The sequence below is a fragment of the Trachurus trachurus genome (genome assembly GCF_905171665.1).
Source record: "Trachurus trachurus genome assembly, chromosome: 8".
Lineage (NCBI taxonomy): Eukaryota > Metazoa > Chordata > Actinopteri > Carangiformes > Carangidae > Trachurus > Trachurus trachurus.
This window is the reverse complement of record NC_139905.1, coordinates 10131471-10145104: the sequence shown is the minus strand read 5'-3', so window position 1 is coordinate 10145104 and position 13634 is coordinate 10131471. Positions and strand designations below refer to the sequence as shown.

The following is a 13634-nucleotide window of genomic DNA, read 5'->3' as shown; positions in this document are numbered from 1 at the left end:
CCCTGCCCATCCTTAGCTACTGTTGCTGTGTGGGTTAAGCTCCACCCTCAATTGTTATTGTTGCTATGCTGATTAAATTTTACTTTCTCACACAGCACATTCAGCACATTTAAAACAATATCAAGGCAGATGTGCTATATAAATTTTAACACTGGTTCTTTGATTTCAGATTTTTCTTTTTATAAGGGAAGACTAAATTAGTATAAATTGATACAACTTATAAATACAGGCCTAGATACCTTTACTAAGTTTCCATTGGATAGTCACTGTTCGGTAGGGTTTAAAAACAGTCAACAGTATTTGATAAAATCTTTTCAATTGTGATGATTAATCTTTTGCTCAAATTATTTTTCTAATTCAAGTAGCTTCCAGTGTGCATGGCCGATTTTATACGTTGAGACGTCAATGTTTCTTATTTACAAAATGACCTTTGAGGCCACGGCGACAAAAAGCACTTAACAAAACAAGTCGACATTTGGTCTTCATAAGCAGTACAGTTAATAGCATCGTATATGTTTAAGGAACATTAATATATGACATATAGAGGAAAAATATTACTCTGCAAAAATAAATTAATAAATTAAAAACTTTTTTTCTTCTTCTCATAGCCACACAATGAACATTATAATGGCTTGTCAAGTCTGGGTCTAAAACAGAAATAAATATTTGTGCTCAGGAGGGAAATCTAAACATTAGACCGTTGTTTTTTCTCACGTAGTGCATACTTGATAGACAGCTACTCTGGCGTTGTCAGGCAGTATTAGTTTAGGTTTAAGTAAGATACATGTCACATTCATTCTACTGCAAATGTAATGGATACTACAGTATTTTTTTCTTCTTTTTTTTCATTCAGAATGAGTTCAGCTCACTGTGGAGGGTATTAGGCTAAAGCTGGGAGTTAGATATTCAGTACTGAAGAAAACACACACCGCAGGTCGGTTTGAAGAGTAGAAGATGTAATAAAATACCTTTTTCCAGTCCAGTCTCTAAGGACACGTTCACGACATTCAGAGGAGTAAAGGAAGTGACTGAACCCAAGCTTACAAACAAAAAAAAAGATAGGAGGGGGGGGATTCTCCGTCGGACTCATCTGTGCTTTAAAACTCGTGTCTGTGATACATGTCTGGATCGTAATATTTGGTGACCACCACTCTGTTGGCAAACTTGCGGCCGGTGAGGGCTTGCATGGCTTTCTGACAGTCTGCAGCGGAGACGTACTCCACGAAGATCTGAAATCACACACAACAAATAAAACAAAATGCACAGGAGATTAGCAGTCTGGTGCAAACTAGGGATGAATGACAGGAGAACATAGCTGGCATTAATGTGTTTTACTATCATAGTTGTTAATTTGTTACTGAGAGTAACTGTCTGTGGTTTTTACAGAAATGCCAGTCGTTCCTCTGCAGCTATCACCCAGCAGCAGGATCGATCCCTGCGCCTCCAAACTGAGAGAGGTGAAAGTCGTACGGTCATTAATTATTTAACTCTTGGTTGGTACCTCATGGTAATTAATGTTCAGGGCTTTTCTGAGCACCAGGTTTAAGCTGTTGCATACAGATTCGATGTTTATGCTGTGAAATTGTTACAATATATATCCTCCTGACGAGTCCTGAGCTCCATCAAATATGTTGAGAGATGTTTATTTTCAGCAGATGAGAAAATTTGTCGAGTGTTTCCTTCCCAAGACAAACTGTTGTTCTACTGTCAGCATGATGCAGTACATTCACTCAGGAAGTAATTATTTAAAAATGTTTTAATCCCAGGGAAGAGTGCAGATAAAAGAGTTGTGATGAAGACTTCCTGTTTAGAGAAAATTGGTCCCATATAAATTATATTAATTTCATAATTTATTCCATAGCAGAAATCACAACATGTTTTTAATGTGTGAGAATTAGAGGCAAAGACATGACATTTCTTCTAAACTAACACAAACCAAGCTGATAAGCCTTTATTATTAATAGTTACAACAAAACAAGTTAATACAGTCTAAAGTTAACTCATAAAGTATAAATAAAAAGGTGCTGTATGAACGCAGGGCTCACCTTTCCACAGCCGGGGACTTCCACGCCGTCGACGGGCCGGGGGATCTCGATGGAGCGGACGCTGCCGTACTTGCAGCACTCCTCGCGGATGTCCTCCAGGATCTCCTCGTAGTCCTCGTCGTCCACCAGCTCCTCAGGCATCACCATGTTGAGAAGGCACAGCACCTCCGTGGGCATGCCGGAGTTCTGCAGCCGCTGGAGCCCGGGGACCTGCAGCGTCACCGGGGTCTCTATGATGGAGGTCTGTGGGTTGGAGGAAGGAGTCGTGAGCTCCTCAATTTCATAGTAAATTTATTTCCCATAAAACCCTGCTGCTTCCTGCCGTCCAATCCCCTCCCTTTGCCTTTGGAGTCAATTAACATGTTGGAGTAATTTTTCGGTCCAACAGCTGCCACTGTGAGAAAATTGAGCTCCTTTTGGTCACATGATATAAAAAATCCAATTATAAATACAGTTACAGCTCAGATTGTGTGTGTCCAGTTTTATACCAACAGGCATTTTTAAAGGGATAGTTCAACATTTTGGCAAATTGGCCCATTGCCATAACGGCAGAGCAGCTGCTCAGAGCTACACTACAGAAGCTCATGGGATTTATTGGTTTCCCTCATCAAACTCATCAAATACACAATCCAACAACTCCAAAACGCTCTGGTGGAAAAGTTGTGACCTGCACATTCACCACGCTATGAGATAATAACAGAACGTTACCAGAGAGAGTTGTTTTCGAGGCAAATGCAGAGACTGCTTGCTGACAAACTGCTCCATCTCGTAACGTTCTGTTATTATCTAATGTGCAGGTCACAACTTGTCCACCAGAGCGTTTTGGAGTTGTTGGATTGTGTATTTGATGAGTTTGATGAGGGAAACCAAGAAATCCCATGAGCCTCCGTAGCGTAGCTCTGAGCAGCTCGCAGCTCTGCTCCGCCGTTCTAAAAATAGCTTGCACCGACAATTAAAAGTAACAAACCTACTCCTAAAACTATAGAGATTATGGCAATGGGCCAGTTTGCCAAAAATGTTGAACTGTCCCTTTAACAGAGGAACATTTTGATATGTCACAGGAGGGAAAACAGAAGTGTCCCTGGAAAGATTTTTCTCAGGAGACCAAGGATTTCTCACCACAAACAAAGTCTGATTTTAAACAGCAACAGATTGTCACCAACAGATCAGAGAAATTGTGTTTATACTCGTTTTGGTTTTTGTTTTGTTTTTCAGAGTACAAAGCTCGAACAAGTTCAAACCCATAGAGTTATGAAGGTGTGTGAACAGAAAAGTGCTCAAGCTAATTGATTAAGAAGAAGATGCTTCTTCAGGAAATCATGTTGTTGTGGATGTGGATGAGCTGAATCTGAGCTTGACACCACACGTCTGCAGCCAGAGGGTTTTTATATCACTTATAAAATCATGATAGAAATAAATTGAAAAAAGAAAAAAAAAGCGTCCATGAAGCTGTTTATATAACCACATCATTCTGATGCTATTTATCATGACGGTAAATGTCACACAGCAGATTTTGAGCTGTTGTTCGTTTAAAGAATAAAACATGAGCATTGTGGAAAGGGAGGTTTAAAAGGAGGCGATGACTCACAGGATTTGTGAGCTGCCGTGATCCAACGTCTTCTGAACAAACAAGAGTTTACTCAGTTATAACCAAACCCTTCTGATCTGATTAGACATGTGGTCAAAAATAAAGATAGAGCAGCTCCGTTATGAAGAAGAAGAAAAAAATAGGCTCTTCAGCATATTCCCCACTTGTCTCTGTGGTTGGCGTTAATGTCATTTTAAGCAGACAGACTGCTGCAACAGTGTGGTTTGAAAGGAACAGAGTGGATGTCTGTGCTTGTGCTGCTTCAGAAGGCTAAAGGGTAAACGATTCCTACTCACAGGATTGGCGTTTTTCGCTCCCACGCTCGCCCTCTGGACGATCAGCTTTTTGTCTCCCAGCTGCATGCCATTGAGTCCAGCGACTGCCTGATGACGGGGCACACACACAGCTGTGAGCAACCCATCAAACACACACACAAACACGCACACACAGAATTAGTAAAGAAGAAGCCGTGCATGCACCGTCGTTCTTTACCTGATCAGTGGCGCTGATGTCGACGTATTCGCAAAAGGCGTAACCTTTTGACAGTGACGTGGCACTGTCCTTCACTAGGTTGAACGCTTTGAGCGGCCCGAACGAGGTCAAGAGCTCCTTCACCTGCACAACAGAGTCAGACAGCCGCATGTGAGGCCGGCAGCTCACAGCGAACATCACGTGTTAATTGCACAGAGTGAATTCTAAATGTCCATTTGATACTCAAAATCAGATCACAGGTTACGGACTGAGAATATTTTACTCTGCTGAATTCAACAACAAAATGTGCTATGGCAGTCTGTATAGTACATCTAACAACCTCCTGAGGAAATTCACTGGAATATACTTTAGCTGAAAATAATGATTATCCTTGATTAACCTTCAATGCTGCCTATAATGTAGTGTGGGTTTTGGGGAGTATATAAGACTATGCACTGTTGGTATCATTCATAAACTTTACTTTTCACACCCAGATAAGACAGCAATCAGTTCTTCTACTCTGCTCTAAAACAGGAGCCTACACAGGAAGTTGTGTTGAGCAGCTAAAGAGCAGCTGAGGAGATTACTGTAACGTTGATGTTAAGCCGACAAGCAAAATGTCGACAAACTTGTCCAATCAGTAAAGGCAGCGTGGGGAGACAACAGTGCATGGACAATGTTAAAATCTGTATGTAAATCATGTATCTGTTTATGTTAAGTATACATATCAGTTCTCAATATCAGCTGAAGTTTAGGTGTTGAGAAAAACATTATGAAAGATCTCTAAACTAATCAATCAATCAATCAATTAATCAGATACATCAGTTACAGCTCTAAGCTGTAACATTGAGAGTTGTTGAGACAAAGAAATGAAATGAGTCAGAAAAAGTCTCATACTGAGATTCAAACTCAGCTGTAAAATATAAATAAAAATTAATATAATTAAAAGGAGTTTAAGTGACTCTCCGGTGGTGACTGCACCAGAACAGTCAGACAGTCTGTTAACACAGTCTTACCTTTACATTAAAACATTACCACACCCCCACCCACAACCACAACCCCCAACAACAACAATAACAACAGCTACATCTCCAAATCTTAATGATCAGTCCTTAACCCATAATAATCCCCGGGTCCTAAACGCGCTCCAAAAGCATGATGGGAGAAAGAAAGCAGCCAGTAAGGGAGCCTGCTGGCTCCGAGTGTATCCGTGTGAGGACCAGAATGTCTTACTTGCCTTGTGTTACATGTTGGCATGGCAGCAGTAGATGAGTACTACTGAACAAATTATGAGCGCAGACTTAACGATCTTACAGGCCCCTAGCTGGGGACAAAGTGGGGGAACAAAAATGAAAGAGCTGTGAGTATCAACGCAGTGATAGTGACTGCAAGTATAAATAATATATATAAATATATATATATAAGTCAGTGAATAATATACATCAGGCTACATGTGCTCTGTTAAACTAATTAAATGTTAGTGAGACAGAATGGACAGTTAGAATTTAATTCACATCCTCTGCTCACCTGGGAGCACAGATGGAGATCTACTGTCACACTGCTTCTCTACACAACTATTAAAATCAATTACTGTATGTTGGCCTATTTACTGTTAATGTTGATATTCTCAAAGAAAAAGTCCACCTTTAACTTCCTGACACATCTAATTATCAACGTCAAAGAGATTTATGATTGTAAGTTCTTTTTGTTGTTGTTATTTTGTCATTGTAAAAGGTACATATTTCAAAATAAAAGCCCAGAAGTTGGGACATTATAGCACAGATAGAAAGATAAACTTTTTCCTTGCCTTAGGACTTGATATATAATGCATCATAAATGTGAGATGTATGATTATTAAGATTATAGACGGAAGCTGGAGTTTGTTATTGCATAAGAAATTAATTAAGAACGATACGAACAACCATTAAGCATAATTTTTATGAGAGCAACTAATTATTCAATCATCTAAACCTACAGCTAATTAACTGTATATTTAGTGAAAGGTTCTCGTCTCCTAAGTTTCCTGCTCTGATTAATTTAACCTTTAGAGACAGAGCAGCAGGGGGTCTATGAAATATTTCACCATGACAACATGGTTTCTTAAGGTGGACTTTTTCTTCGACAATCCAGACGTAAATACGTGAGGAGCAAGAGTCAGGCCTAAAAACCACAAAGAACAAGTCTCTAATGTAAATATACTGGACATTGCTTACCTTTCCTAAAGCAGTACGCTTAACATGAGAAAGGTATAAGCAGTTTACTTCGATAGCCAAGTCACAAAATCCCTCCTTTGTTATTTTTCTTTGATAATTAATGACAGAATTAAAACTGTGTGTTTAATACCAGATAGATTTAGCAAAATAAAAGCTTCAGACATATATATTGAGAAAAAAAAACGGATGTGTAGAAGTTGTTCGATCTGAATGTTTTAAAATATAAGATACACATCCACACAGTAATTAAATATGAACTTGTTTCATTTCCCCTACACTGTATTTGATCAACTTTAATTATGTTTTATCTTATTTTGGGGTCATTCACTGTAGCTATTTTGACATTTGTGTCACCTCAGAAACTGAGAGAAAACTGAGGAAACATGAGTGCACCTGTTCAGTCTGCTTTCAGTTAAATACCTGGTCGTCATTAAGGTAGTTGGGCAGGCCTCCTATGAACAGTTTGTGGGGCGAATCTGGAACGACGGTGGAGACGACGCCTGCACAGCAAAGAAAGAAGAAAAAAAAGAAGTTAATTCAATCCACCCTTCTTATATCACGTATAGAAAAGGTCAAAGCGTACTTTTACCTGGGACGTGAAAGGCTGGCTGCTCCGAGATACCGGGCAGAGGTCGGTAGTCGTGAGGTCTTCTAATCTTCAGCGACTGACCCTGGAAAATGATTCCATCGAAGGCCATGGCCTGTGTCGTCTCGTCCACGGACCGAAACTGAACAAGAAAAAAAAAAAAAAAACACACGATAAGAGCTGCTACTGAAAACATAACGATGGAGGAGGAAAACAACTTTGCAGCATCAACAGATCTGCAGTAAATCTGATACTGACCCATTACTGTCACAAAATCTACTGTGTGTTGTTGGTTGGTTTGTGTATGCAAACAATTATCTGACATGTGTAATTTATGCTTTTCTTTCTTTTGTAAATTGTAATCTCTAGTTTTGATAAAAGCAACTTCATTGCTGAGAAAATACAATGAAAAGTATTAATTAGGTTTTGTTCTGCTCTCTTCTGTTATGGCAGGTAAATCATTGTCTGAGCCGCTTTGAACGGTTTGAGATGAAGTGTAACCTAGAAACGAACACAGGAGTGTGAGAGTCTGTGTTGGCCTGCAGCTATTTTAATTTGAACTTTATTGAATTGTTTGGTTAGTTAATTAACATCTAAAGAAGGAAGAAAAGATTAAATAAGATTATTCTTCTTCAAAATTTGAGCTATATTTGATTGGCTTTGTCAATGGATGAAATAAATTACATTCATTAGATCAGGGGTGCTCACACTTTTTCAGCCTGAGAGCTACTTTTAAAGTGACCAAGTCAAAATGATCTACCTACATTATTAATGATTCACATTTATTTATATACTATATGAACATATACATAACACTTCATAGATGTCGGTGTAGCCTACCTTTCATAACTGCATGAACCCATATGGCACAATAAATGTCAGTACATTTTTGGTCATTACCTTACTACTCTGATGACCTGCACTGAAATAACCATCAGGATCTAGCAAAGCAAAGTCCAGGGGCCTCATTTATCAAAAAGGGTGTAACTGCTACTACATTTTTTGCGTGCGGCGAAAAGCCGAAAATGGCGTAGTTACACTCTTTTCAGATCTATCAAGCTGTGCATACGCACAAATCTCCGCAATTTTCCATTGATAAATCACACCAGACCGGACCCAAGAATGGTGCGGACATGAACACACCTCATATTCCGCGGCAACAAAGTGACAACAAAGACAACGGGCGGAGAGCGTGACTCAGAGCGATTGATATAACATGTTATATCTATCGCTCAGGCGTGACTCACCCGGAATGATGCTTCGGCAGACCTGCCCTCGCTTTTGAGGTCGGTTGTGAGAAAAATGCCTGCTGTCCAGACAACTGTGTTTTTTAAAATATACTTTTTTTTTTGTTCTTCATCACGCGATCGACCCACGCAGTCTTCGATCGCGATCGACCGACGTAATGAGCACCCCTGCATTAGATTGATTACAGATGCAAAGGCACATCTGGTTGTTGTCTTTTCAGCTGTTTACTGCTCACTGGACTCTGAGAAAATACTTGAAATATTCAGTTGTTGTGTTGTTAGTGAAATGGGATCAGAAACACACACACACCTCTAGGAAAGCAAAGTTTTTATCCTGATTGATCTGCACAGCGAGCACGGGGTTACTCGGAGCTTGTGAGAGGCCGGCGAGTCGCATCTGAGCGTTGAAGAACTCGGCCATGGACTCCTGTGGTGCGAGAAAAACACCAAGTGTGACTGGAAACACACAGCAACATGAACAAATCTGTTGTCGAAGTAGAAACAGAAGGAAACAGTAAATGGGGACGCTACCTCTGTGACCCCAAAGGGAATATTTCCAACATACAGGCGTCTGGCTTGTCTCGTCATCTGACTGCCAACTATGGGCACTTGTGTCGGCGCTGCAGCCACTCCAGTGGTGGTGGATGTTGCCAGCAGAGCTATTGTTGGTATCTGCCCGGCAGCTGAGGGAAAAACATAAAGGACAGAGCTTCACCTTCAGCTGCAGCGCTTTTTTAGCTCTGGCAACCTTTTACCCCTTCATCTCATTACAGACAGTTACAATGACTCATTGCAAGTGAGAGCAGGAGAAGTACTGTACCTTGCATAGCTTTATATTGCATTGGTGTGATGTGGTCGAAGCCTGGAGGAGGCACATCCCAGTACTTGCAGGTCCTTTTCTTCCTTGTTCGCCTCGGAGAGTGGCTGGATACAGAGGGCAGACGGAATAAGATGCATTAAAGACCCTCCATTTAAGTTATTCAAAGACACCTGACATAAATTATCTAACCGGGGAGCAATTTCTCAAGAAAACAAGATAATCTTCTCTGGCTGCAGCTTCTAGTGGGGGATATTTGCTGCTTTTCTTTGCTTTATGATGAATCTGAACAAGAAAATCCTCCAGTTTTAGGCATCAACCTGACAGAACTAGATGTTTGAAGACTGATCACGTTAGGCTGCAGGAAACTGATGGACATGTTATGGATCAAATGATGAATAAATCGATACGGAAAATACCAAGAGGATGAATGAAACAATGAAAAAGACATCCATTGTTTCTGTGTTTCTGCTGGCCTGCTTTGTCTCCTTTTAATTTCACAAACTGTTACCACATTACCCCAAATCCCTTTCGACAGCCTCCTCTGAACTTGAACCAAGCTTCAGGCCGACATGGTTCAACAACGGAAAGAAAAACACCATCTAACTGTTGTCACAGAAACGTGAAGGTGCAAATAAAAGATGATCAACGAAAGCCAAGTTCTGTTCAGCTGCTTCAGTTTCAGGCATCTGACAGTTGAATACAGCAGCAGCGCCATCATTAAAGCAGTTTTCACTTTTCTGTGCTGTTTTGGTTCGTTCAATCATAAAGTTGTTGCAGTCATAAAATCCACTTGTGTTGCTCTGTCACTGCTGGTTGTGTACTGTAGATAAAGTTTGGAAGTTTACCATGTGAATTTAAAAGTTGATAATAGTTGGATGCTGCGTTTCTGCTGCCACCAGGTGACCAGAAACTACTTATTACAGATGTAAAGGGATAGTTCAACATTTTGGCAAATTGGCCCATTGCTATAATCCCTATAGTTTTAGCAGTAGGTTCGTTACCTTTAATTGTCACTGCAAGCCATTTTTAGAATGCTGCTTAGAGCTACGCTACAGAGGCTCATGGGATTTCTTGGTTTCCCTCATCAAACTCATCAAATACACAATCCAACAACTCCAAAACGCTCTGGTGGACAAGTTGTGACCTGCACATTCACCACACTGTGAGATAATAACGGTACGTTACGAGACAGAGTTGTTTTAGAGGTAAATTCATGCGAAATGTGTGTTCCCGTCAGGGGCAGTTTTTCAGCAAGCATTCTCTGCATTTGCCTCTAACTATCCCTTTACGTCACTAGTAGCAGCAACTATGTGGTTCTACTACCTGTACGATGAGACTGCAGCCTCCGACCACTGACCTGTGCTTCTTGTGGTCCCGGGAGGAGCTCCGACGGTCCCGACTCTTCCTGTCTCTGCTCCGGCTCCTTTTCTCTCGACTGCGGCTCCCTCGGTCTTTGCTCCAGCTGCGATGTTTGTCGCCTCGGCCCGCAGATGCACTCCGACTCCTCTTTTTGTGTCTCTCCCGCTCTCGCTCTGGAAAAAAACAGCACCAACAAATATCTTTTATATAAGGAAAAATAATTACTAGTGTATGTTAGGGCTGGGTTTAAAAAAAAAATTGATTTTCCGATTCATATCGATCTTCATTTGAAAGATCCGATAATGATTAATAAAATCCTTGGATTGATCTTTTGATAGAGAGTTCCATGTTTGTATTCGCAACATTGGTTTTATGAAAATCACTTTCATATCCAAACAAATTGGTATTAAAACTGAAATATCTCTGAATAAATCAATATCGAATTGTATCGAAAGCTTGTGAATCTGAATCAAATCAACTCAGTAAATCAGTAGTGATACCCAGCCTTTTGTGTGGTACTGGAATAGAGAAACTTAATTTCGGGCAATTAACATTTTCATATAAATAATTAATATTCTTGTGTTTTTATTTGTTTTGTTATATTATTCCAAAGCCCACATCCCACCCACCCGCACCCCCTGGGGGATCAAAACAAACACACACAGTCACTGGCCTATAAAACACAAAGCAAGAACAAAACAAACACACACTCAAAAATGTAATTAAATGGGTAAAAAAACAAATAAACATGGCAACAGTGATTCTTCAATGTTGTCATGGTATTTCTGGTTCTTCCCATTATTATTATTATTACAGAAGACCAGGAATGGTTTTGAGACTTCCCAGAATTTATCACCTGAGCCTTGAGTGGTCTCACTGAGCTTTTACAACTTGAGATGAACCACGGCCACAACAACCCAGCAGTGTGTGTGTGTGTTTCCAACAGAAATCAATGAGCCACAGTAAAAATGTGCGCTGGTTTTCTGGGAACTCAGAAACCCTTCAGGTTTTAGAGCTGCACTTCTCTTTCGGAATAAAACTAAATCAGTCCCCCCGCAATCTGGGACCTGAGGAAAAACCTCAAGGTGGGTGAACTGAATTCATTATGAAGAGAATTTCAGTCAGTGCGAGTTGACTTGAAATAAGACAGGTGCATGCATGAATAAATCCACCCAGGTGCCTCAGGTCACACAAACCAAACAAAACACCCTCCATGATTCCCTGATAATGACACACTTTGATTCCCTCCAGTCTCCTCTGTGTTGTGTTGAAGCCACTGCATCACATCTCCTGGAGATTTCTGACAGTTTAACGTGTGTAACCTTGTGTCATGGAAATGTCAGGCTGAATGAGGCTCACTCGTGACCTTATATCAGATCAATAAGAGACGTCCTTTACTTCTGTTATAGATCTGATCCACCTGGCAGCTCTGCTGTAATTGAATGTCAAGTTTCAGATGTGTAATGTTTTTCTCTTGTGTAGCCTAATACATTACTACAAACCTCACTGCTCTACCTCACTGTACCTGAATGCAGCCTGTAAGTTGATCAGTATTTTTTGGTACTTTTTTCTTTCTTGAATAATGTATAGATATTTTGGACTCATCGGAAATGAAAACACAATTTCCCCAAAAGTCTAGTGTGACATCGGCAAATAAATGAAGTTTTTCTGTATCAAATTAAAGAAACAAACAAACAAAACAGGATAACATCACAATGGGGAAGATGAAACTAGGTATCTTCTTCTTCTTCTTTGACATTTACAATCAATCACCACCATACTATTTTTTCCTGTGTGTTCATTTAGGCTACATACTATACATTGGTTGTAATGATCTGTGTAGGTGACAGATCAATAAGAGACACCTGAACCACCAGTGTTGAGAAATTGGTCACCTATCCGTAAATGATACCGAATTAAAAAAAAAAGTGGAACATGGCGATTGAGAAAATGTCACAGTCGGTCATTTCTACCTCTGTGTTTCCTTATTGGAGATGGGGGAATAAAAGAAAAAAAAAGCTCGTGAATTAAATGGAATTTTGCAATTTCTGTCTCGTGCAGTAACGTTAGAAGCTCGCGCCGGTGGCCAGACTCCATTGAGAATTGTGTTAAAAAAATATATATAAATAAATAAAAAAATAAAAACAACGGTTGAACAGGGGGCTCAAGGATGAGGTGGATGAAACACTACTGTGACATTTATGCTGACATGTAAAAAAGCGCACGAGCTGAGTCATGGCGGAGAAAAACTGCCTGTTAAAGTTGCTGACGGGTCCGTTATCCATTCATAAAAATAATATGTGGAGCTGACGTTACGCACAAACGTTGCATTGCATTTGCTAGCTTGCAGACCGAACCGAACTGGGACACAGAGACAGACACAGACACACACACACAGACCGATATTAACACTCACCTTGTCGATTCTCGCTCAGCTGCTTCTCAAATTCCTCGAAATCCGACATTGCACCGGTTGTGTTGTGTTGCTGTGTTGTATTTAATATATTATAATATAATATCGCAGGTCTGGCTCGTCTGAGAAGCCAACGGGGGAAACCTAGAGGAAGAAGAAGCAGAAGAACCGCTGTCAGTGCAGCAGCAGAGGACCGGAGAAAGCTCCCGGAGTTAAGACACACACAATTAACGATCAATATCCGGTTATAACCTTCAAAATAAACGCACTTGCCTGATATGAATATTATATTTAGCTTGATTAGATTTTTTCTTTCTTTCTACTTTCTCACAACAGAATATGTTAATTACGAAATATATTGTCAGACTCACTGGTTGTGACAGTAATTGTTGGTTTTGTAGCCTAAACTTCTCCTCTAATTCAATCATATTTCTTTGCAATGTGTTAATTACTTGATACACATGGAATAAAGCTTGAGGACCTGTTAGTAGCCTACAATGGTGATTCTTGTTAAAGTTGGATGTTTTTTGCACTCAAACAAAGAACACGCAATTTGTTCAGCAGTGTAATTCCTGGTGTTAACAAAAAAATAGACTTTTTTTTGTTGCATAAAGTTGCACAATAAGTGCTTGACCTTAAACTGTATGCTTTTATTGTGATGATGTCAACATCCGGTTACCATTTCTAACTTTATTGACGGAATTTTCGAGCCTTTAATTTCTCTCTCTCTCTCTCTCTCTCTCTCTCTCTCTCTCTCTCTCTCTCTCTCTCTCTCACACACACACTCACACACACACACACACACACACACACACACACACACACACACACACACACACACACACACACACACACACACACACACACACACACACACACACACACACACACA

At 40.2% G+C, this 13634-nt stretch overlaps 1 protein-coding gene across 2 annotated transcripts; it reads right to left on the bottom strand.

The window, feature by feature from the left end:
- Positions 1-279: 279 nt before the first annotated feature.
- On the bottom strand, positions 280-12957 carry LOC310989509 (splicing factor U2AF 65 kDa subunit-like). 2 transcript variants are annotated; one of them, XM_083976597.1, is made up of 11 exons: positions 12746-12957; positions 10328-10502; positions 8971-9074; positions 8682-8833; positions 8461-8577; positions 6901-7045; positions 6738-6817; positions 4126-4248; positions 3930-4016; positions 2046-2288; positions 280-1229 (listed from the first exon to the last, which is right to left on the bottom strand). In XM_083976597.1, the coding sequence occupies exons 1-11, from the start codon at positions 12792-12794 to the stop codon at positions 1098-1100; spliced, it is 1407 nt and encodes a 468-aa protein (XP_083832723.1). In that variant the 5' UTR covers positions 12795-12957; the 3' UTR covers positions 280-1097. The 2 variants fall into 2 exon arrangements, with proteins under 2 accessions (XP_083832723.1, XP_083832724.1); XM_083976598.1 differs by having other exon boundaries at positions 6907-7045.
- Between the last annotated feature and the right edge of the window lie 677 nt (positions 12958-13634).